The sequence below is a fragment of the Rhinatrema bivittatum genome, chromosome 3 (assembly GCF_901001135.1).
Source record: "Rhinatrema bivittatum chromosome 3, aRhiBiv1.1, whole genome shotgun sequence".
NCBI classification, from domain to species: domain Eukaryota; kingdom Metazoa; phylum Chordata; class Amphibia; order Gymnophiona; family Rhinatrematidae; genus Rhinatrema; species Rhinatrema bivittatum.
The window spans coordinates 426688535-426713457 of NC_042617.1; the positions used below are offsets into that span (position 1 = coordinate 426688535).

Below are 24923 nucleotides of genomic sequence, written 5' to 3' on the forward strand. Positions count from 1 at the left end.
TTGGTGTAAGGAGATGCCAAGTTAAAGGGTCCTTAATGATTAAAAATGACACCTCCTCAGCATGATTAAACCGGTAATGTACTGACTGCATCAGGTTTATACAGATGAACAGCTGTTGATCAGTAAGCAATAACCCAGTAATAACTAATTTCCCACTGGGGTCTGCTGTAATGTTTCTGTTGTGGTACAATACCAACTCTTTGTCAGTTCTTTCAATTGTCCTTGTCTATAGCAAAGTAGGCAGGGAGAAGAAGAGGAATAAGGAAATTCGCCACTAAATCCTGAGAGAGAATGGAGGAAAAGACATTTCCTTGTGCTTTACAAGGTATCCAGGTCTCTGATGGGAGTTAGTGGAGGTCCCAAAGTGGAAAGAAAGCCGAGAAGACTTTGCTTATTCAGCTCAGGCACAAACTATATTTCTGTCCAGAAGACTGAAATGGCTGTCACAGCACCATCACCTTGAAGAGTCAAGCAACAGCTAGCCCAGACAGCACAAACTGGAGGGGCATATGACCCCTCAGACAACTCCTGAAGAACTAAGAAAAGGATCCATACATTGCAAACTGCCCAGTCAGACTGGCTGAAACTCGAGGAAGCATTTAAAGGCTTGGCACTTTGCCAAAGCCTTTCTGAAGTAAATCCCATACTGTAATAATAATTATAGTATTAGCTATTGTGCTGCACAGGGCAATGCAAAAGGGCTTTGCTGCCAATTCCCAGCTTAGGTCTTCTGCTTCCCAGGTTGCCTGGGATGCTGCGGCTGCGGCGGGGCAGGGAGAGGGGCTGTAGTTGTCATGCAATGGTAACATCTGGTGGCCAAATTTAGGATCCATGATTGCAAGAGTCTGGAAAGAGCTGTGGTGTGTAGCCCCTGATCAAAAACTGTCACCCGCAATGACTTGACTAAAGTAAGATGAGAGGAGTATAAAATAGGGGGAAAAAAAAAAATCTCCTGGTAGTTGCTACCTTCCAAAGGGGAAATTCATCCTAAAAGGGCGTATAAATACACATACAGAAAAGGAACCAGATTTCATTTCCAATCAGAGGAACAAGCATACTTTACATATTTTAGAAACATAAAGGAACAGGTATAATTTAATTAGGAAGAGACAAATTTATGTAAAAGTCAAGAACTCTATTATCCTCAATGGGAGAAGGCGGACACCCTAGATAGACTTATTTTCAACTCAATGCAGGGCCATTGATTATGCCATATCTGCCCTAGATATCAAATATAAAATTGCACTAATAGTGAAACCTCACTCTTATTAAATGATCAAATAAATCAATAGAGCAATGAAAATACCAGCTCCCTGTGCCCCACCCCAAAATATTCACAACCTCCCCTTACAGGGGTCAATTTTAAGACCCACGAATGCACGTCCATGTGCTTTCCTGGATTTTAAACTCCGACGCGCATGCACACGGACACGCTGATTTTATAACATGCGCACGCCGGCGCGCGCACGTTATGACATTCAATGACTGCGCGCACATGCGCGTCGGAGTTTAAAATCCACGTACCCCTGTTAAACAGAACCTCTCTATATCTGGGACAAAAGCTATGGATCTACCCGGACATTTCTAAAGAAACTCAATCAAGACAAAAAAAGTTTTTAACCTTGGCAAATCAAGCAAGAACTTTTGGTATACAATTAGTGATAAGATTTCCGTGTAAATGTATAATGCGTACGGATGGTGCGAGATATGTGTATTATGAACCGGAGCAGTTAGAGAAGTTCTTGGAAGCCCGTCGGAACCAAGGGGAGGAGATTAGAACTTCACTTCCTATACAGCTGGAATAGAATAAATATAACTCTAATAACTCTCATAATGTAATGGTATAAAACTGAATTGTAATTTGAAATTGCTCTAGTATTGGACCCCCCCATATCATTTTGTAACAAGGAAATAAGAAATAATAGTTATTAGATAGTAACTCCATATGAATGGTGTAATTTTAAAGAACTTATTTTCTGTTTTGATGTTCAATGTAAATTGAATATGTAATAATTGAAATTATGAAAAAATAGAATAATAATAATAAAAAAATCCACGTACCCATGTGTAGGGAGACTGCGACTCGTGCACGCGGGGGGGGGGGGGGGGAATGTTAATAAGCTACGGGCGGTGACATGGTCGGCCGGTCCCCCCTAAACCTACCCTAACTATCCCCAAAATTTTTATTTTCGCACTTACTGCTCCTGTGGAGCAGAAGTAACCTCCACGCGCTGGCCGGCTGCCAGCACACGCTTCCCCGGGACAGGGGGTAACAGGAAGACCTATGTGAGAAAAGATCAGGACACAGCAAGGCATATGAGCTTACACTAGCTCCCAGGCCTTGTGCTGACTTTCATTACTAACGCTGCTGTTGCTTGCAGTTCACCATCGATCCTGGGAGCAGCTATGAGGGGTAAGGGAAGGGTGAGTGTGTATGGGCCGGCGGAGATTGTCACTGCTCCTCTATCCTCCCCCACCACTGAACCTACCCAAGAGAAAAATGTTGCCCTTGTCATCAGCCTGCCCTCTCTTCCCGTCAGTTGTCATCCTTCTTTGGCCCAGGACTTAAAGGAAAATGTTGCCGCTGACCCTGGCCAGGAGTATGTTTAGAGGAGGGGTCATATGAAGGAAGAGATCATATTCAGGATGGGATTGAGGGTTGGATGAAATGGAGAGGTACTGGCTGTGGAGGGTAGAGATGAAGAGAATGACAGAAGATTGACTGAGGGATGTATGAGAATTCCTGCGGGTGAGTGCATCAGCTATGGAAGAGAAGGGCTGAAGGGAAAGAGATGAGTTTGGGAGGTGAAGAGAGATAGGGGATGAGAGTGAGAAGGGATGGGGGAATGTGGTAAGAGGGAGGGGATGACAGAAAATCCATTAGGGGTTATTAGAAGGACGCGGGGATAACAGATGATCTGCCAGAGGAATGCAAAAAGGGCTGGGAGGGATGGGGGGGGGGGGTTGGCTGGGGAGGTGATAGGAGCTGGCTGATATGAGGGGATCAGCTGGAGCAGCACAAGTTAAAAAAGAATGACTGCTAGAGGGTGTGGAGGTTAAGAGAGAAGATCAATTGGAAAGGGTGGAGACTGAGATGGGGGATCAGCTGGAGTGGAGGGAGGGTGAGAAGGTGTGATGTTAGATGGGGACCGCATCTCTGCTATTTTGTTTTGGTCATCTGAGTACATGTGAATTTTCAATGCTAAAATAGGGTCACATTGGCTAACAGTTTGAGGATCCCTCTTCTAATCTGAAACATAAATAGCTCCTCAGGAAAGATTTTAAGCAGCAACTACTTCTGCAAAAGGAGGGATGACATTACAAAGCAATCCTATGTGAGGGAGTATATAGAAAACTCTCTCATACTACCTTAAAGGTCCGGGCACAGTTGTTTCACCAGGTCCTCCTTAAAAACCAGACCCGCAGGGAATCCTGGGTGAAGGAAGGAGCATCTCACCAGAGTTTAAGAACTCAGAGTCTGGAAGAGCTACATAGGCTCTTGGGAGCAGACAGGAAGCCACTGTGTGCCTGAACCTACTATGTATGAAGTCTCTATTACCTGAACTTTAAGGTAAGCTGTGTCATTTGTTTGTTTTGCACTTCATGTTTCACTGTAAATAAATTGCACAAAAGGGAAACAGCCAGAGTCTGCCTCCTTATTCTTTTGGCTGTTTCCAAGCCTCTATCGCCCAAGTTACCACACCATGAGACAGAGAAAAAGCAGAATACATGAAGAATAAAAATCTATTTGAAAATGTGAAAGCCATAGTTAACAGCTCCTCCTGGGAGATGTGGAAGGGACTTAAAGCAGGCAAAAATTCAGTGTAAACCTTGAGAAAATGGGGAAATGGAAGCAACAGCTAGAGCAACAAAATATCTTATACTAAGAACAAAGGAAATACTAGCCATCACCAGGATCTTGGAACTGGATTTATCTTTGTCAGTTCTGCACTTTATAATTTTATATCATTATTATTAATAGTAGTAAGAACTATTATATATTTTTTGATTCTTTAATTTTCTTAACCACTATAAATGTAGAGGTCCATATTCAGCTACTATGTGGCTGTGCAAGTTAACCAATTATATATAACAGGCTAACCAGCAGGGTATATTGAGCAGTGCGGTCATGCTGCTGAATATATCCAGTTATCTTAAAGTTAGCCGGTTATGAATAACCAGCCGTAAGGCTTGACCAGAGTTAGCCTCAAAAGTTAACTGGCTAACTCTGAATATTGGTTAATTTAAGCAGCTAACTCTGCTCTTCCCCGGAACGTTTTCTGTCCACCCTGGAATGCCCTTATTGTATCTGGCTAAATTAAGTTACCTTGCTAGAATTTAGCTGGATTAGGAATGAATATAGTCAGATAACTGAATATAGTTGGATAACTATTACATATCTGTCTAAATGGCTTTTGAATATGGACCTTGTAAATTTCAAAGTCATTTATGTGGATAAAACAGTGCTTTATCCATAATTTTTTTTATTGCCCACCCTTTATATGGGTACAATTACGCTTATAGTTCCACTAAGTGTATACTTTTCTGGCAGCGGAGGGAAGCTTCCTTGGGTGCAGGGTTTGAAGCTATGCATATAGTTTTGAATTTTCAAAAGTATGCACTTATTTTTAGTGAGAAAACCGGCCTGCACAAAATAGTAGGTATAAATGTGCATGGGTAATTTTTCTTAGGAAAGTTCCAAAGTGACACCTCACTTTGAAAATTAATGCAAAGTCCATGAGTAGAAAGTATCTGTGGAATTTACAAATGTGCAGTCAGTCTGAAAATTGCTATATGTACCCCTTTAGTAACAGATATACATGTTGTCATTGCCAATAAAGTTTATTGAATCAGAGAGAGAGAGAGAGAGAGAGGGAGGGAGGGGAAAAAAGATTACTCTGAATGTTATTCCTAAGTGAATCCAAGTGGAAAAGTCCTTCAGTCCAGAGAATTACAAAGGTAGAAATTGGAGAAGTGATGCACTGAAGGGGGATCTCTGGCTTTCCTAGTTAAATTATTTTTTAAACCAAGCCATTTGCTAAAAAATTGGTAGGCACATCACTAGCTTGAGATTGATTATATTCTCTGAAAACATGGAAGAAAGTGTGATCAATAGCATTTGGGGCAATAATATTACAAAAGTATGGATAGCTAAGTTCCTGAAAATATTTGGGAGGCAAAGGTAGGACCAAATGATTTGTGGACAAGAGTGCATCCAAAAGTGTTTTGAGAGTAGAGTATGGTGTGCTGGAATGTACTCTACCAAGGAGTGCCTCAAATAGTTTTGGTTTTCAGGATATCTACAATGAATATACATGAAATATATATGAACACTATGGAGACAATGCATGCAAATGTGCCTCATGCATATTCATTGTAGATATCCTGAAATTCAGACCTGTTCTTGACACTCCTGGAACAAAATTGCCTATCCCTGTACTATACCTAAAGATATACCAAAAGAAAGGTTGCTTCCATCCCACAATTTAAATATAAAATATATATGCATGGATGAATATATTTAACTTCAATGGAGGAAAAGACTTCAGAGCCTGGCCTGCATTGTTCTCATGAATGCATCAACATGCTATACGGCAAGATAATCCATAGGTCAAAAAACCTCCAAAACCTTCTCAGAGATTTATTTCATCCAAAATTGTTCTTTTTTCTATTTCTTTGTTTTCTGATGTTTTTTTTTTAACATTTTAAATTTTCAAATGAATTAAAACTTATCTTCAAGATTGAAACTCCTGATCACCGATGATTGCTAGCATTTTGCTCTATGGCTACTTCATGTAATTTATACTCATTGAATTCAGCACTTCATACCCACGGAGCAAACTTTATGCACTTTAAGTCAGTGAGAGAGTGGATTGCTCCGTGAGTATGAAGTGCTGAAATAAGACCACTAGGCTAATTACACCTACTCAGGTATATTTATGTTTGCAGTCTTTTGTGGATCAAATGAAGCATAAGTATTTAAAGCTGGATAGCAAATCCAGTAATTGGAAAACGTAAAACCTTTTTTTGGGGGGGGGTTATTTTTATGTATGTTAGCATTACCATCAGTAATGCTAATGCACAGGCAGATAGTACATGTTAATGCCGGTTGTATATCGGTGCTAGCTAGCACCTGCATTAACTGGCATTTAATGCAGGTATAAATGCTAATGCCCATTAGAACCTATGCCTCTTTATCTTGTTTTGGTGCTCAGTATACAAAAGTTACTGACTGATGTTACTTTCCCATCACTATACCATACTGTCAGAAGCTTTCCTCCCATTTTATAATTTTGACTACATTTTTACAAGCTGGGATCCATTATGCTTTAGGCAACTTGCAAACTTCTGAGGTACAGTGAGAAATTGTGAAAGTTGAATGTTACGCAATATTGACAAGTACGATAGGAAACTGATAATATATAAACAGCACCCACACACATGCGGATTACTTTGGTTTGCCAGACACATTTGTAAATGAATATTCAGTAAATAAATGGGTGCCTGATGACAGGATATGAAGAGCTTTAACGTTAGATATACCTTTGCATTGTACAACCAAATGTCTTTCCGTTTCTTTCAGATACACTCTGATACTATAATATCAGCAATACAGTTCTTGCACAGTGTAGTGGCATGCATCCCTCGTTCTTTATTGCTGCACTCTGACACATTAGGACACTGGCATTAATATGCAGTATTAACATGAATGGTAGGCAAAAACTGGCAGTAGTGGGATATTATGCCAGCTGGAAGAGTCTAGTACCATAGACTTTAGTTATACACGCAGCTGCATTTTTTTTCTAAACAGAAAATATTTCAAGTACTGTATTGGCACTAGAAACTAAGTGTTTCCAACAATATGGTATTCTTTAAAGTGTTCTCATCTGGATGAACTACTTGCTGAATTATAGAAGAAAAAAAAAGTCATCCTATCAGAAGGACAGTGTACAGGTATTAAAATAGCTGGCCTGTCTATGGTTCGGCAAGTAGTCCCAAATCTGGAGAACATCCACTTTATACAACTTCTACTTATATCAAGGACATGAGTTGACATCTGGTCTGAAGGAATATTAAAATATACTATCATATCATATTGTACTATTCCTTCAGGATATAAATATTTTTCAACAAAATTAACTACATGAAAATGTAGGTGTTACCCTCATGATATTCTTGAAATTGAAGCTTTTTTTTTTCAAATTTGAAAACATTAATCTTATCCATGAACTAGCCAGAAACTTTCTGAAATAAAATTGAACTAATAATGATTCATATAGCATAACTTATTTTCTGTAGGTACATGGCATCATTTGGCAACAACAACTGAAAAACAGTTAAGCTACACAATAGTAGAAAAACATGCAAATTTAGCACTCAGTAAGGTACATCATATTCTGCTGAAAATAACACAAGCTTACATAATGAAGCTAAAAAACAAAATGCAGTTTGAACAGTGCGTGGATAGCTGACATTTTGATAGGATCACATGACTGCAGTATTATCTAATATAGATTTCTAGTAAATATACTACTGTATAACCAAAAGTAGTCCATGTGCCTATATGTGAAGAATCACCTTTATCCTTGTCAGCTGATAAGCTGGTTGTTAATATCTTCAAAATGCATACTTTGAAATGTCTGTATGCCAGAAGTCTAAGAAGTAAGATGAGTGAGTTAGAGTGTATAGCACTGAATGAAGAAGAATACATAATTGGCATTTTAGAGAGCTGGTGGAAAGAGAATAACCCATGAAACAGTGCTATACCAGGGTACAAATTATACAGCAATGATAGGGTGGATCAACTTGGGAGCGAGGTAGCACTTTATGTTCGGGATGGTTTAGAGTCCAGCAAGATAAAGATCCTGCAAGAGACTAAATGCACAGTAGAATCTTTATGGGTAGAAATCCCACTTGTGTTGGGGAAGAGTGTAATATTAGGAGTATACTACCATCCACTGGCCAAAATGATAAGACGGACGATGGAATGCTAAAAGAAGTAAGGGAAGCTAACCATTTTGGCAATGCAGTAAGAATGGGAGACTTCAATTACCCACAAAATTATAACAAGGAGAGTCTACACAGTAACCCGAATAGGTAAACTGTAAACAAAAAGGGAAACTGTATCATTAAATTCAAATTGTTGCCTAAAGTGACGGTGTCAGCAAGCCTGACGTTGTAATTCAAAACCAGACTTCTTAAGTGATGGTGAATGATTAGAGGTCCGGTTGGATTCGGGTTTGAATTACAACGTCAGGCTTGCTGACACCGTCACTTTAGGCAACAATTTGAATTTAATGATACAGTTTCCCTTTTTGTTTACAGATTTCAATTACCCCCAATATTGACTGGGTAAATGTAACACCAGGATATGCTAGAGAGGTAAAGTTCCAGGATGGCATAAATGACTGTTTCATGAAGAAATTGGTTCAGGTACCCACGACAGAGGGAGCTATTTTAGATCTAATTCTTAGTAGAATGCAGGATTTGGTTAGAGATGTAATGGTGGTGGGGTCAATTGGCAATAGTGATTGTAACATGATCCAATTTGAATTAATGACTGGAAAGGGGACAATATGTAAATCTACAGCTCTAGCACTAAACTTTCAAAAGGAAGACTTTGATAAATGAGGATGATAGAAAAAAACTGACAGGTGAAGATGTAAAGATTTACAGTGTACAACAGGCATTGACATTGTTTAAAAGTACCATCTTAGAAGTGGAGTCCATTAAGAAAGGTGGAATGAAGGCCAACCTCCTGCCAGATTGGTTAAAAGCTGAAGTAAAAGAGACTATTTTAGCCAAAAAAACTTTCTTCAAAAATTGGAAGAAGGATCCATCTTAGGAAAATGCATAAGCATTGTCAAGTTAACTGTAAAACCCTGATAAGACAGAATAAAAAAAAATTTGAGTCATAGTTGGCCATAGAGGCAAAAATTCATAATAAAATCCTTTTCAAAAATATCCAATGCAGGATGCCTAAGAGAGAGTTGGTTGGACCATTAGGTGATCAAGGGGTTAAAAGGGCACTCAGGAAAGATAAGGCCATCACAGAAAGACTAAATGAATTCTTTGCTTTGGTATTTACAAATGAAGATGTTGTGGAGAAACTCCTTCCGGAGATGATTTTCAAGGGGCTGAGTCAGATGAACTGAACCAAATAACGGTGAACCTGGAAGTTGTAATAGATCAGATTGACAAACTGGAAAGTAGCAAATCACTCGGACCAGATGGTATATACCCCATGATTCTGAAAGATCTAAAAAATGAAACTGCAGATCTATTACTAGTAATCTGTAACCTGTCATTAAAATCATCTATTGTACCTAAAGACTGGAAGGAGTCCAGTGTAACCCTAATATATAAAAAAAGGCTTCAGGACTGATCTGGGAAACTATAGACTGGTGAGTCTGACTTCAGTGCTGAGAAAAATCTTGAAAAGTATTCTAAAAAACAAAATCACAGAATATATAGATAGACATGGTTTAATGGGACACAGTCAGCATAGATTTACCCAAAGAAAGTATTGCCTCACAAGTCTGCTACATTTTTTTTGAAGGTGTTAATAAGCATGTGGATAAAGGTGAGCCATTAGATGTCATGTATTTGGATTTTCAGAAAGTGTTTGACAAAGTCCAACCATGAGAGACTTCTAAGAAAATTAAAAAATCATGGGATAGAAGGCAATGCACTTTTGTGGATTGCAAACTGTTTAAAAAGACAGAGAATAGAATTAAATGATCAGTTTTATTAGTGGAGACAACAGTGGAATGCCTCAGGGATTTGTACTTGGACCAGTAATTTTTAATATATTTATAAATGATCTGAAAAGGAGAACGATGAGTGAGCTGATCAAATTTGCAGTTGAAAGAAAATTATTCAGAGTATTTAAATCACAAGTGGATAGTGATAAATTGAAGGAGGACCTTGTGAGATTGGAAGATTGGGCATCCAAATGGCAGATGAAATTTAATGTGGACAAGTGCAAGGTGATGCATATAGGGAAAAATAACCTATTCTGTAATCCACAATGTTAGGTTTCATGTTAGGACTTACTACCCAGGAAAGAGGTCTAGGTGTCATAGTGAACAATACATTGAGCTTGCTGGCTCAGTGTGCTGCAGTAGTTAAAAAAGCAAACAATGTTAGGAATTATTAGGAAGGGAATAGTGAATTAAACAGAGAATGTCATAATGCCTCTGTATCGCTCCATAGTGAGACCACAATTTGAGTACTGTGTTCAATTCTGGTCACCACATCTCAAATAACATATTGATGAACTGGAGAAGATACAGAGAAGGGTGACCAAAATGATAAAAGGGATGGAACAGCTCCCCTATGAGGAAAGGCTAAAGAACTTGGAGAACAGACGGCTGAGGGGGGATATGATGGAGGTCTATACAATCATGAGAGGACTGGAACAGGTTAATGTAAATCAGTTATTTACTCTTTCAAGGACTAGGGGTCATGTCATGAAGTTAGCAAGTAGCACATTTAAAACAAATTGAAGCAAATTATTTTTCACTCAGTGCATAATTCAGCTCTGGAATTTGTTGCCAGAGGATTTGGTTAAGGCAGTTAGCTTATCGGGATTTAAAAAAGGTTTGGATTTTTCCTGAAGGAGAAGCCCATTAACTGCTATTAGTCAAGCTGACTTAAAAAATAGCCACTACATAATATTACTGGCATTAATAGAATAGGATCTTATTTAATGTTTGGGTACTTGCCAGGTACTTTTATCTTGGAGTGGCCACTTTTGGAAACAGGATGCTGGACTCGATGGACCCTCGGTCTGACCCAGAATGGCATCTTCTTATATTATGCTCATAGTACACTCAACAAATGTGGTTGGTCTTGGCGGTTTTTGACAGGTCTATTGAAAAATCATATTAGTTCTACTAATATACTAATGGAAGGCTACAAAGAGGCATGTCTATGATGAATTTCAGAACACTTATAAGCTGTACTTTGCTATACTCTTCAAAGCAGTAATTTTTGTCTCCAATTCTCCATTCCAAAACAATTTAGATTTAGTTTAGAGTTTGGAAATATAGAGGGCAACTTTCAAAAATTATTTACCCAGGTAAACCGTTGAAAATTACCCACCATTTCTAGAGGTAAAACTATGTGCGGGAATCAATGGTGCATGTATACTTGCCTGGAGAAAAAATAAATGGGGTTAGGGTAGGAAGAGGCAGCAACATGCATACGTTTGCATTGTCACAACTAAGCAACATTGTTTTCCTACGAAAAATAGCTGAACAAAAAGTGCAGAGCACTTTTTAAAGGGAAAGCATGCTCATACTTTCCCTTTGAGAAGGTATGAGCGTAGCCATGGACTTTACACCAATGCAGGTAGTTTTGAATATTGCACCAGTTACTCTTCCCATACCTCTAACACCTTCCTAATTTTCAGTTGGTTCAGCAGCTAACTTTTTTTTTTTTTTTTTTTACACAAGAAGATATGAAAATATAGGAAAGGTGTGTGTGAAAGAAAGAAAAGTAGATGAATGTGCTGTTCACCACAGTATAATTTTCATATCAAGTTTTGACAATGTATAACCACCCCAGAGATGTTCTCATTCCTTTTATGGAGAGGGTACTGCACACTAGCTATGGGCTTTGCTATGATGTCAATTACAATTGATGGTTAGCATCTATTTGTGGCTTGTTAAATTCCTAGATCCACTGAAGCTGAGTGACTCATTCTGTGCCATTGACAGAACTCCGGCAAGCAGTTCAGCACAAGGACGGAGGGCTATACCTGAATGCCTATCGAGGAACGTCGCTTCCTAAGGAACTCCTCTGCTTTTGACACGAGGACGGCCTTGTCACTGGTACTTCGAGCACAGCTGCTCTGGCTCTGGGAGGCACTGCGCTGAGCTGCTGCCGTTTCCAGGGCGAGATTCATTGCCTTGTTACTGTCCAGGCTGTCGGTAGAGTTGTACAGGCCTCGGCTGTCGTGGGGCCAGGGGGATATCCTTTGACTCCGGCTGTCCTGATAGGCATCCTGCGTGGATTCCGTGCTGCTCTGCGCTGTTACGGAGATCATGGGCTTGGAGGTGGTACGAGGGGGTACTGGTGGCGGTGTTTTTTTGTAACTCGTGGTGTAAGTTACAGCTGTTAGAGGGAAGAAAAAGAAGACATGTTTATTTTTCATATGGTCACAATGCTATTCTAATATATAGGGAAGATTTGGGGTATCTGTGTGACTCAGAATAAAAGCTGTGTGAGAGAAGGTAAACGCCAGATGAAAACAGCATACTTTATTATATGGCCTCCCTTAGTGAGATAGGTTTCCATAGCAACAGGTTGACTTTATTTCAGCTTGGCAACAAAAGCAGAAAATGCTTCTGAAACTTATGTGAGAACTCTTGATGACACTACAGGTGAAAAAGGGTTTTCATGAATCTGTATGAGTGTATGTGTGTGAACACTAGAAATTGGGTCATCAAGTGCCATTTAGAATCTGATGGAATATATAAACATGGCTCTTCTTTTGGGACTTTGTGCATTTACATAACATATCGAAATTATCAATACCAAAGAGAAACAGAGGGGGGTATTTTCCAGTTTTACTCTAAACATTTTCTTCTTGCAGTTTCACATCTTCACAGTGGAAGTGATTCACCATATGATATCATAACAGTATGGTTCAGGAAAATATATGCTTGTATAATTCAAAACCAATTTAAAACAATAAAATACCTACTGTATCCATGAATAGTGCACACAGTTATGCTAACCACATACAAACTGCATGCTGTATTTGTATATCATTGACTTTGTACATTGCCTATTTATTTATTTGTTTATTTATTTATTTATTTATTTATTTATTTAAGTTCTTTTAATATACCGATGCTCAAGACAAGGTCTTATCGTACCGGTTTACAATAACAAGGGGAAACCAGTTAACATATGAAGAGAAAAAGTTACATTAGAACAGGGAAATCAAACATGGTTTTTGGAAGAAAAGGATAGATAATTACAATTCTAAACATAAAGAAGAGTTGATCAGCAGGAACGGTTGCTTCTTTGATAAACTTAAATACATATTTACATGGTGTAGATTCAATTGCAGTGTTAATATACAAATGCGGTACTAGGGTAGTGGATACTTAATGCAGCTGGGAGAGGACATCAACCGGGGGGGGGTGGGCGTCCTAGCGGGTCCATGGGTTTCTTCAGCGACACTTTTCCACGGGTTAAAAGCTAGGCAACCATGGGGTTGCCTAGCTTTTAACCCGTGGAAAAGGGCTTTTGGAAATTGACCACCCTGTCTTAGGATACAAATATATGCACAGTTCCACAAGTGCACTTTTTCCTGCATTGTAATAGAGGCATTCCCAGAGTGGATTTAGGGCAGGGGAGAAAACAACGTGCACAGTTTTTTTTTTTGTTTTCATAACTGTGTGTACTGTTTTGCTTGAAAAAAGTATCCATGGAAGCGGAAGGTACAAACTCTCTGTGGGTCTTTTTCCTTTGCCCAGGGAACATACACACATACTTAAGCTTTACAATTGGTGCAAAGACCCTGGGTAAAACGTTTTCACATATAGTAGGAAAATTGTCCCCCTAACATGACAAATGGCCTAGATATACTAAGTATTTTCAACAGTGGCACAAAATGGGAGATCCCCCTTCTTACATTTGACCCGCAGTACCTCTCATTTCATCCTGATAGCCAAGGTAACACCCTCATTAGATGACAGTCATTCTATCCATCACAGAATTTAACTCCAGTGACTTTCATAGCATTGCCCTTATTTAATATCAGAGTTTTTCATTTTGGGGGTTCTTTTCCAACTCGCGTTATGGTGCTTTTCGCATGTGTTAAGGCGTTTTTCACTTGCGAAAACGCCTTAATGGATGGTGCGATGCTAATTTTTTTTTTTTTTTTTTTAATTTAAACAATTTTTATTGGGTTTTCAGTAACATACAACAACACGGAGACGGGTGTAGTCAGATCCCTCTCCACAAGAAACAGCCCCAACTAACATACAGCAGATCTACCCCCTCCCCCCTCCCCTCCCTCTACTCTTTGCCGTACAGAACAGACAGATACAATTGGATCATGGACACCAGATCAACGGGGTAGATAGCCTGGATGTCGGGTTGGGATTTTTGTAAAAGTAGGCTGGCTTCATAAAGCCATAACGCATGATATCACATAATTTTAACACCGAAAATTACATCTTTTTCATTGGTATTAAGCTGTGCAATATGCCCATAACAAAAATTGTGATTTTTTTTTGCAAATTGTGTTTTGGGCATTTTTAGGCTGGGGAGGGGTAGATTGGGGGAGGGGGGGGGAGAGAGAGAGCACCTCTGGAGGTAGCACCATAGTAAGCAGCTATTTATGCTACTATAGGAGGCCCACCTAGTAACTAGAGATGAGGTTTAGGTAGTAGTGTAGGGGTTAGGGGCCACTTTGACATTCTATGTGACACGTACGAACAGAACAGTGGTCTCTTGTGAAGATTTGATGTCCTTCGGAGTTAGGAAACTCACACAACGATGAGATTGGTACAATGTTCTCTCAACCTAGCTCTCTCTTTCGCTCTCAGGAAATGCAATAAGTGTGGTATTAGTGCAAAAAGTTAACACAGTAATACCTGTGCTAAGATAACACACATTGTGATAAATAGGCTATTAACTATAAAACACACACCTCTTCCTATCACTTGCAATAGTTTAATGAATCTAGCCCTTTGTTTGTTGAAAGTCACATAATTAATCTGCAGAATTTTCCATGGGTTAGAGACCCGTTTCCATGAAAATTTACTACAAATGCTAATCAGCTCACCTGCATCTATAACAAACCTTTCCAAGAACTATTTTTGATGTTGCTAAGGCCAGGAAATTCATGAGTTCCTGGCTCTGGCAATGTGTTTAGCTGGCCTGGGATCTACAGAGCTACAGAGGTGTTAATGGGGGCTGTATATCACATATGAAGCTCCCCAAAGAGTTTCCAAAAACCCCTGATGCTACATGTAGAACCATGCCACCTACACACTTAACCCAAACCCTGACCCACCCACAGGCCAAAGAAGTAACAAAAAAGTATCATTTATTAGGCTGTGCGCCTTCAAGCCCCATCCCTTGTCATAAAAACTAAGTGAAGCTCCAATCTGGGGTTACTCACCCCCTATACCTCCCAAAGCTTACTCTATAGACAGAGTAGTTTTCTGAGGGCAGGCATAATCCCCATTGGTTCCTCCCCTGATGGCACCATCTTGGAACATGGTGCTGGCTGACCCCATGTTCTCAGGTACTCCTATGTGCAAAACTTCACTATTGCAAAGAACACTTTTGCAAAGTTTGTTTTAGCAAAATGGGGCTTTATGTGAAAAATAGCATTAAATACTTGTGCACTTCTGGGCATTTTACACTCTATTTGATATAAAGTCCACTATTGCAAAACATATTACAGCTTAGTACAACAGCCTCATAATCTCACTCATGAAAGAATCAGCAATTTGAGGATTTAGCATTCATCTAGACATACCACTGTAATAAATATAAACGTTGAAACTATTCTGTGACATTGCTTTAATATTTAAATACAAAGAACAGGGCTTTTATTTTTTTATAAACTTAAAGGTTGCATTTTATGCTTATGGAAAGAAGTTTCTGATAAGATGTTAAACTGAACTATGAAACAACTGGGGCTACTGTAGACAGAAATAATAAGCTAAACAAGATAAGGTTAATATAGAGAAATTGCAAAGTAGGCACACTGCACACTGATCGTGTGAAGGGCTTGATTTTCAACGTGACATACCCATAAAACGGTTTTTATGTGCATAAGTGGTGTTTTGAAAATCTATTAGGGGTTTGTGCATTCTTTTACCTGCACTAGGAAGTGGTGTTCCGTGGAGAAGGCCTAGTTAGCAAGTAGCACATTTAAGACCAATCGGAGAAAATTCTTTTTCACTCAATGCACAATTAAGCTCTGGAATTTGTTGCCAGAGGATGTAGTTAGTGTATCTGGGTTCAAAAAAGGTTTGGATAAGTTCTTGAAGGAGAAGTCCATTAACTGCTATTTATCAAGTTTAGTTAGGGAATAGCCACTGCTATTAATTGCATCAGTAGCATGGGATCTTCTTGGTGTTTGGGTAATTGCCAGGTTCTTGTGGCCTGGTTTGGCCTCTGTTGGAAACAAGATGCTGGGCTTGATGGACCCTTGGTCTGATCCAGCATGGCAATTTCTTATGTTCTTATGTAAGCATTTACGAGCAAATCTTTGATTTTCAAAAGAATGTTTGTAAATGTACATAAAAAAGTAACCTGCGCAGCCATGACCATCTGTCACCAGTGGAAGGGGGGTGGGGGGAAGAAGCGGCAGCAGCACATACGTATACAGAGTACCATAGAGACCAGATGTGGAGTAAATTGGCCGCAGCTTTATTACAACAATAACAGTATACAATCACAACTATGTACCCGAGCCATAACATAGATAAGCTGTCACAGCGCCCCCTTTTCAGTGCAGGCAGCACGTCAATTCTGGCCTGGGACCTGCCGCAACCAATCAAGGCCCTGCCTTTAGGGAGGTAACCATTTCCAGGGCATTCTGGTCACCCGCCTTGTCTAAGTAAGGTGACTGCTCAATCGAAGGATGGGGGCATCCGGTCTGCCGCCACACTGGGGCTAGCAGGCTCTGGTGACAGACAGTCCCCCATCGCATCGAAGTAGGGTATTCCACATACTGTGCATTGCCTAAAACTGGTGGCCGCCCTCCCGGCTTGAGTACCCCCGCCATAGGGCCCAGATAGCCGCACGACTTATCCGGGACCTTCCCCCAACACAACTGTGGCCAATGACTAGGATCCCAACAGCAACCTGTGAATAGCACGTTTCAAATTGTTCATGAACAGATCCTATCCCATTTCTGAGAGATGTACCCCACCGTTGTGGAACAACTCCATGCAATCCAGTTGTGGTGCATGTGCAAGCCACCCCGTTGTTGTTGAATTTGCCAATCTGTTTGTTTAATTTCTTCATCCACCACCCCCGAAGTGGTGAGTTCAGATACTGGTGACAGGGGATGATCTCCGACCAAATGAGCCTGATGCAGGGCATTAAGGACAAGTTGATCGTGATGTCATTCCTCATATTGTCTAGGAGCAGGTACCCCAGCGTGATTCCCAGATCATTGCCTCCAAGGTGTATTATTAATACCTGAGTTGCTGCCTCAATATGGGGTCCCTTTGCTGGTCCCAACACATGCCCCTCCAACCCAGCCATCACACTATCCCGTCTTTCGGCGCAACGTCCAGCTGCTCATCGATGGTATATTTCATTGTGCGCTGCTCCGCCCAGAACACAAATGAGTTTTCAGTGATCCATATCACCCGATGTTGCTGGTGAGGGCCTGAAAGACAGAAGGTGTTAACAGAATTGGTGCAGGGGGGAAAGAGGAGACCTTCCTGCTCATAAGATTCCCTATCCAAATTCCTAGGGTGTGCCAAGTCCTGGGCATCTGTTTGCCTGTCTAATATATGACAAGTATGCTGGGGAGCGCCATCTGCCGATACACTGGATGGTGAGGATCGACAATCCAGATTCAGCTGTGCTGGAGGCCGCCCCAATTCGGAAAGAGTGAGTTCTGAACTTTCCAGACCTTAGACCGGCCATGTCCAGGGCATGCTTAAGGATAGTGTTAAATTGATACTTGCTCAGGGGAAGAGAGTTGGCATGTAAAAGAAACTGTATCCCACCGGAGGGCCTGAGCACTCTGAAGTAAGCTGTGTTGGCAACAGGACATGTAACCAAACCCGGTACTTCTGCAAGTGTGACAGATGCCCCCCGGCCGCGCTGATTGGTCTTTGATCTCTGTATCTGGAGAGTCATCTTCTATCGGCAATGCAAATGTCGCAAGCTCAAAGACTGGAGCAGTCATGCCTAGCACTGGCTGTGGCAACTAGTTCACACATGCTGCAAAGAATGCAATGCAAAAAGTGGCTTGGAACAAGACCAGTTTGAGATGGTCCAGAATGACTGAAGGCAAGCAGGTAATCGTGCAGTATAGGATGGCATGTATAAGGGATTCGTGGGTTGTATTTGGCCCACCCTGCAAGAACACGCCTAACTGTGAAGTCTCTTACTGGGTTGGGCAAGCCTTGGGCCTTTGTAAAAGGTGTAACCCGCCATATCGGTTTGGACTGTGCATTAAGATGTGCTGCACTGCTTGGCCTGTGCAATATATTCCACCATCTTGTGTGAAAGACTCGGGTCCTCTAACTGGCCGGAGTCTTCTAGAACATCCACAATGTCATTGTACCCATTCAGATATGCTAACCAGGTAGATGGTGCGATCGACTGGCGCAGCAAGTTGAGTGCATCCGGGCTTCAATGCTGCAGTGGTGTACAGGAACCGATGTTGCCTTCTCTTCGGTGCCCAGAGAGAGCCTCCAGAAGTCTTTCCACTTAGAACGAGAGACTAAAAGCAATCTCATTGTGGAAACTGTAAGTGCCTCACCCGTGCCAACATGCTTATCTACAAACACCTCAATACCATTAGCCTAAGGAGTTCTGAAACAGGAGTGCCAATATATTATGTGCTGGACCGCTAGATTGTCATACCAGAATATCACCTTTCTGTTCAGCAGTTACTCATGCCATATATGGAGTGCCACCACTATATGGAAAAGCTCCAGGGAGGTGATGTTCAATGTGATCCCTGAATCTACCCAATTAATGGGGTGACTGTTCAGGATACAAACCGTAGCCAGGCATTGCACCCAGAACTGCAAACAGGAAACAGCATGGACGACTGGGCAACCAAAACGGCAGATGAAGTCCAATCTGCACCAGTGCAAGTTGCATACAGAGAAAACAACCCATGCTGCAGTCGTACTACGCCCGACTCCACATTATGCATTGCCACCTAGAAAAACATCCCCTATCTACCCCCCCCCCCCCTTACCCTTGTAAGAGTTACGCCTGTCTCTGGCAGGCGTAACTTGCGCGCACCAGCGGGCTGCTAGCGCGCCATCTCCCGACCAGGGGGCTGTTCTGAAGGCCTCAGCCGTGCCCCAGAATGCCCCCGGGCCGGCACCAAGCCCCTGACACGCCCCCTGGTATGCCCCGAATGTCATGCGCCCACTCGACACGCCCCCCTAGCGAAGCCCCCGGACTTACGCGTGTCCCGGGGCTTGTGCGCGCCGCCGAGTCTATGCAAAATAGGCTCGGCGCGCGCAGGGGCATTTTAAAAGTTATGCGTGAACCTTATGCATGTAACCCTTTTAAAATCTACGCGACAGTGTGCAGTTCTGGTCACAGCATCTCAAAAACTATATAGCTGCACTGGAGAAAGTGCCGAGAAGGGCGACCAAAATAATGAGCATGGAACGGCTGCCTTATGAGGAAAGGCTAAAGAAGTTAGGGCTGTTCAGTTTGGAGAAGAGACGACTGAGGGGTATATGATAGAAGTCTACAAAATCATGAAAGGACTTGAGCAAGTTTATGTAAATCGGTTGTTTACTCTCTCAGATAATAGAAGGACCAGGGGATAGCAAGTTAGCAAGTAGCTCATTTAAAACAAATTGAAGAAAATTCTTTTTCATACAGAGTATAGTTAAACTCTGGAATTCATTGGTTTCAGCAGCTAGTGTTATTGGGTTTAAAAAAGGTTTGGATAAGTTCCTAGAGGTTAAATCCATAAATTGCTATTACGGTAATTAATAAGCAATAGTAGCTTGTGATCTATTTAATATTTGGGTTCTTGCCAGGTATATGTGACTTGGATTTGCCACTGTTGGAAACAGGATACTGGGCTTGATGGACCCTTGGGCTGACCCAGTATGGTATTTCTTATATTCTTATGTATAAAAAACAAAATTAGAGCAAAAATTATTTAAAAACCAAAATATATTCATCTAAAAATATGTTCTATATATATTATTCTTGTAAACTTGCCAAGCTTCTAAATTGTATGATTAAAATAACATTCTAAGCTGTATTACTTTAAAGATATTAATACATTTCTAAAATTGTCTTTATTCAATAAAGATAATTGATATGGAATAAATTCCACTTATTTTCCTATCAGATTGCACACTATGGCTTGTCTTCATTTTCTTAGCATTTACAGTTATCTCTGTAATCCATTTTGAAGAGCTTGAAAGGCAGAATATAAATAATAAATAAGTAAATACAGTAGACCAGAATAAGGATGCAGATAAACTCAAACATAAATGATTCTATATTGCTTATATCTTCTGCTAATAAACAGACTGTGAATACAAATAAAACCACACTTTAAAACATCTGTATGTGAATGCAAGAAATCTGTATAGTAAGACTGGATAATTAGAATATATGGCATTATATACCATATATTATACCTTTACCTGCCCTACCTTTCTACCCGACACCCCCTGTCTATATACCATCTCTAACTTCCCTATTTCTACTCCTACTATAATGATCTTACCATATAATTGCTCCTAATCTAAGATTAGCACAATCTCTCCCCTATTACCACTTCCAATTTAGAACTCCATTACCTTCTAACCATCTCCCTTAGCTTTTACCTATTCCCCTTGAACCCTTTTACTCTATAGTATTGTTTTTAATTCAGCTCAGTTAAGTTACAACTAAATGATAGTTCTGTTTTTTTAAAAAGATTCTACTTGTTTTATGTTCAAATATTTATATACCTACCTTTTTTATTTGTATAACGCTTATATAACCCTGTTAAATGTAAAATGCTCCAGCGTAAGTTCCTGTTTACTGTACACCGACGTGATATCTTTGATGAGCGGCGGTATATAAAAACTTATAAATAAATAAATAAATAAATATGAGAATATAGACATTATAGGCATTTCAGAGATGTGATGGAAGGAGGATAACTAATGGGACACTGTGATAGGATATAAATTATATGGACTTGACAGGGTAGATCGAATTGGTGGAAGAGTGGTACTGTAGTGTATAAAAATGATGGCATGGAGTCAAGCATGATAAAAGTCCTGCAGGAAATAAAGTGTACTGTGGAATCTTTATGACTAGAAATAGGGATATGCATTTGTTTTAAACAAAATAGAAAATGATAACAAAACTGTCTATTTTGTTTTGTTTTGGCAGCACCAAGAAACAAAAGAAAAAAAATGACAATTTCATAAAGGTTATGTTTTGTTAGTATGCACTAACTGAAAATGTTACCAATAAGTTTAAAAAGTGTCAATTGGGAGATAGTTTGATAGCTAGAGGTATGGTTCTGTAGTCCCATTGGCTTTCTCCCTAGTTACTTGTTTGTGCTGCCAAGATTGCAAGATTGTTCGGTGACTAGGGTGACTGTATGGTGTGTCAGGTGGGGGACATAGACTGGTTGAGGTGATGACTGGTAAGAGAGAGGCAGCCTGGTATAGGGGGGTGACTGGTGAGAAGGAGAGTGACTGGGGTGGTGACTATATAGGGTGACAGGTGGAAGAGAGAGACTAGTTGAGATTGTGATTGGTGAGAGAGAGGCAGCTTGGTATGTGTGGCGGTAATTGGTGAGAAGGGGAGTGACTGGGGTGACTGTATGGGGCAACAGGTGGGAGAGAGGGTAATGACTGGTGAGACAGAGGCAGCGTGATGTATGTGGGGCGACTGGTGAGAGGCAGATTGACTGGGGTGACAGGAGGGAAAAAGACTGGTTGGAGTCGTGAGTGGTACGAGATACGCTGTCTGGTGTGTGTGGGTGAATGATGAGAGGTTGTGTGACTGGGGTGACTGTATGGGGTAACAGGTAGGAGAGAGATTGATTGGTGAGAGAGAGGCAGCCTGGTGTGTGTGTGTGTGTGTGGGGGGGGGTGACTGGTGAGAGGGGGAATGACTGGATTGACTGGTGTGTGCCAGGTGAGGGAGAGACACTGGTTGAGATGGTGACTGGTGGAAAGAGAGGCAGCCTTTTGTGTGTGTGTGTGTGGGGGGGGGGGGGGGTGATTGGTGAGAAAGGGGAATTGACTATATGAGGTGACATGTGGGAGAGAGAGGCAACCTGGTGTTTGTGTGCGGAAGGGGTGATTGGGCTAAGGGTATTGGAGTGATAAGTCACCTCCCACACACATCAGGCTGCCTGTCTCTCACCAGTCACGACACCAACTCATCTCTCCCCCACCCATCACCCTATACATTCACACCAGTCATTTCCCCTCTCAGCAGTCACTTCCCCCACACCCTAGCACACAGACATACCAGGGGAATTCAAAGTATGCATATCCAAAATGCCAGGACTCTTTTTTTTCCTAAAATACAAAGGGATTAGTGAATTCAAAATATGCATTTCAATTACATACTTTTGCTGACTAGAACTTGATACTATTATTACATTACTTGTTTGTTTACATTTGTTACCAGGCACTGGCCATCCACCCCACAAAAACCATCTTGCAATCTTGGCAGCACAAAGAAGTAACTAAGGAGACAGCCAGTGGGAATGCAGAACCATACCTCTAGCTAACGAACTACTTCCCAATTGACATTTTAATTTAGTGCACACTAACTGAAAATGTTACTATGTGCAAAATTAGGCTGACCTGAAATAAGCCTTTGATAAATGACCCCTTAGCTTCTTCCAAAAATAAGATTGGATGATCTTTGTGAGGCTCATTATGCATGCTATATTCATCCCATTTTTTTTTAACATATATTCTTTGAATCCTTGGTAATTATAAAGATAGACAGGAAATCTCTAGGCACGGACAGCATTACATGATCAAAAACATTCAATGTCCATCCAGAACAAAGTATGATCAGATATTGGCAAAGGACCAGTTTCTTCTATTAAACTAAGGGGGGTATGGAAGTCTTATCCCTTAACTGGGAACGAGCCGGGAGAAAGGCGAATGGTGCCGTCACCGTGCACGTCCTTTGCAAGATTTCCCCACTTACGGGGTACATACGGGATTTGTGAACAGGTTTGCACGTCCATTTAAAACTGAGTTCACATGTGCAAGCGTCCAGGCTAATTTTATAACATGTGCGCACATACGGGCATACGTTATAAAATGGACATGTCTCTGCGCACACATGTGCATCGATGTGCCTGTTTAAAAGGGAGCAGCTTTGGAGTTTAGAGGAGTTTTGCTATTTTGAGACTTCTATTTGCACCATTTCCTACCGAAGAGATTCCCCAGAACTGGACAGACTGGATGTGGATTTGTTCTTACCTCTGGTGAAGAAGTAAAGCAAAAGTTGAAAAGATCTGAGATTGTTGTACATTCCAGAAGGAGTGACTGGAGTGGCTTTGATGTCTCAGAGATTAGTTTTTGGACTTAAGGGACTTTTTCCATCTTTTTTCTCAGTTTGATGTTGGAGTTGCAATGGGGATACCTTATCCTAAGAGGATGATGGTAAACTGTTGTTTTGAACACCAAGTAGACTCTACAACTTGTTCTTTTCTCTGGACTTAGGATGAGTAAGAAAGGAAAGAGTGTGGGGTGTTTTGCTTTCTCTTATTATTATTCTGTGTTCTTTGGCCCCCCAGCCTTACCCCGTGGCACCAATCCAGCAGAGCAGTTAGTATTCAAAGAATTGTTAGTGACCATGGACTACGTCTTCGCCAAGGGCCCAGAAAGTCAAGTTTCCCCCTGCCTGATCAAACCCAGCAAAACAGTAGCCAGAGTGTAGCCGACCAGCCAACTGGGGATCCTGCTACAAAAGGAAAATAGTCAGGTAGACTACATACCATAAATATTGCTGTCCCTGGGAGTGAGTAACAAGAAATGGATCCAGTTTTTGTGATATGTCAGGTTCTTGCGACCTGGACTGGCCACTATCAGAGACAGGATGCTGGGCTCAATGAACCTCGGTCTTACCCAGCAAGGCATTTCTTATACTCATATGGTCTTAAATTGCTAAACCCAAAAAACTTCTGTTTAAGTCTAGAAGCATTCCAGCTCTAATGATACTTTAAATAAGGTCGCATTAAGTATTTGTACCACAGATATTATTAACCTTTTTTTTTTCTGGTTCACCATATTCTTTTGTCCTTGTCCACAGCAAGATGTTTTTCTAGAACCATGTACAAATTTATGGCTTTTACTCTTGCAGCAGGAAGATCCTCCTTCATTCAGGCATTGGCAAACAAACAGATGCTCCATAGTCTGCACTTTCATTATAACTCTCACTATGCACCAAAAAAATGAAGAGAAAGCTTCCAGCTTTCTATACTGTCTTGCCACATGATTTGACAGCTTTGAGGTGACTGGACAGATAAGGATGCAAGTTTTGGGCTTACTAAATCCTAAAATTAGGGGAGGAAAGGAGCTTAATGTCCTTTTAATGGTATCATTGTTATTCTAGCATTTTTGTTTTCTGTAAACTAATTTCATTTTTGTTTCTAAAGCTCTGTTTATCTGATATTGTGTATATGATGATGTGAATAAAAGTATTTTTTTAAATTAATAAGTTCAGGATTATTGAAACTGATTAATATACTTACCCCTAATTTTTCACTATGTTTCTAAAATACTGCCATTTCATTTCATGTCCACCTCTGGAGACAGAAATCACTGAACTAGACCACACTATAGCATGTCATAAGACTTCTCAAATTTATGGTTGAAAAGAATTTGAATTTTATTTTTTTTTATTTATTGCAAGGATTAAATAACTTGTTCTCTTACTGTAATACCCAGAGCGAGGTACAGGGTTATTGGGTAGTTTACATACACATGAAATAAATTACATATAATAAAGTACAATTGCATATAATACAGTACAGTGTGTGTGGTGCAGAGTATACATAACAGGCTATATGTATAGGCGTACTGAGGATAGTGTTTTGGACAGTGGGGATTGGGATAGTAGGCTTGGTTAAGAAGCCAGGTTCAATGCCTTAAACTCCCAAATTATTTTATTTGGAATCATTTCTATTTTTGTTCCTCAGTAAAGATATTTCAAGAAATACAGATTTCAGTAGC

At 40.6% G+C, this 24923-nt stretch overlaps 1 protein-coding gene and 1 long non-coding RNA gene across 2 annotated transcripts in view; one reads left to right on the top strand and one right to left on the bottom strand.

Moving 5' to 3' along the window:
• DLGAP2 (DLG associated protein 2) overlaps window positions 1-24923 on the bottom strand; it is a 511962-nt gene that overhangs the window by 169893 nt on the left and 317146 nt on the right. The window contains exon 5 of the mRNA XM_029595762.1: window positions 11765-12120. Within this exon, the coding sequence (XP_029451622.1) occupies window positions 11765-12120 (356 nt within the window). The remainder of the gene's footprint in view (window positions 1-11764; window positions 12121-24923) is intronic.
• Window positions 3486-24923, top strand: part of LOC115087966 — a 58794-nt gene continuing 37356 nt past the window's right edge. The window contains exon 1 of the long non-coding RNA XR_003855674.1: window positions 3486-3571. This is a non-coding gene — a long non-coding RNA (uncharacterized LOC115087966). The remainder of the gene's footprint in view (window positions 3572-24923) is intronic.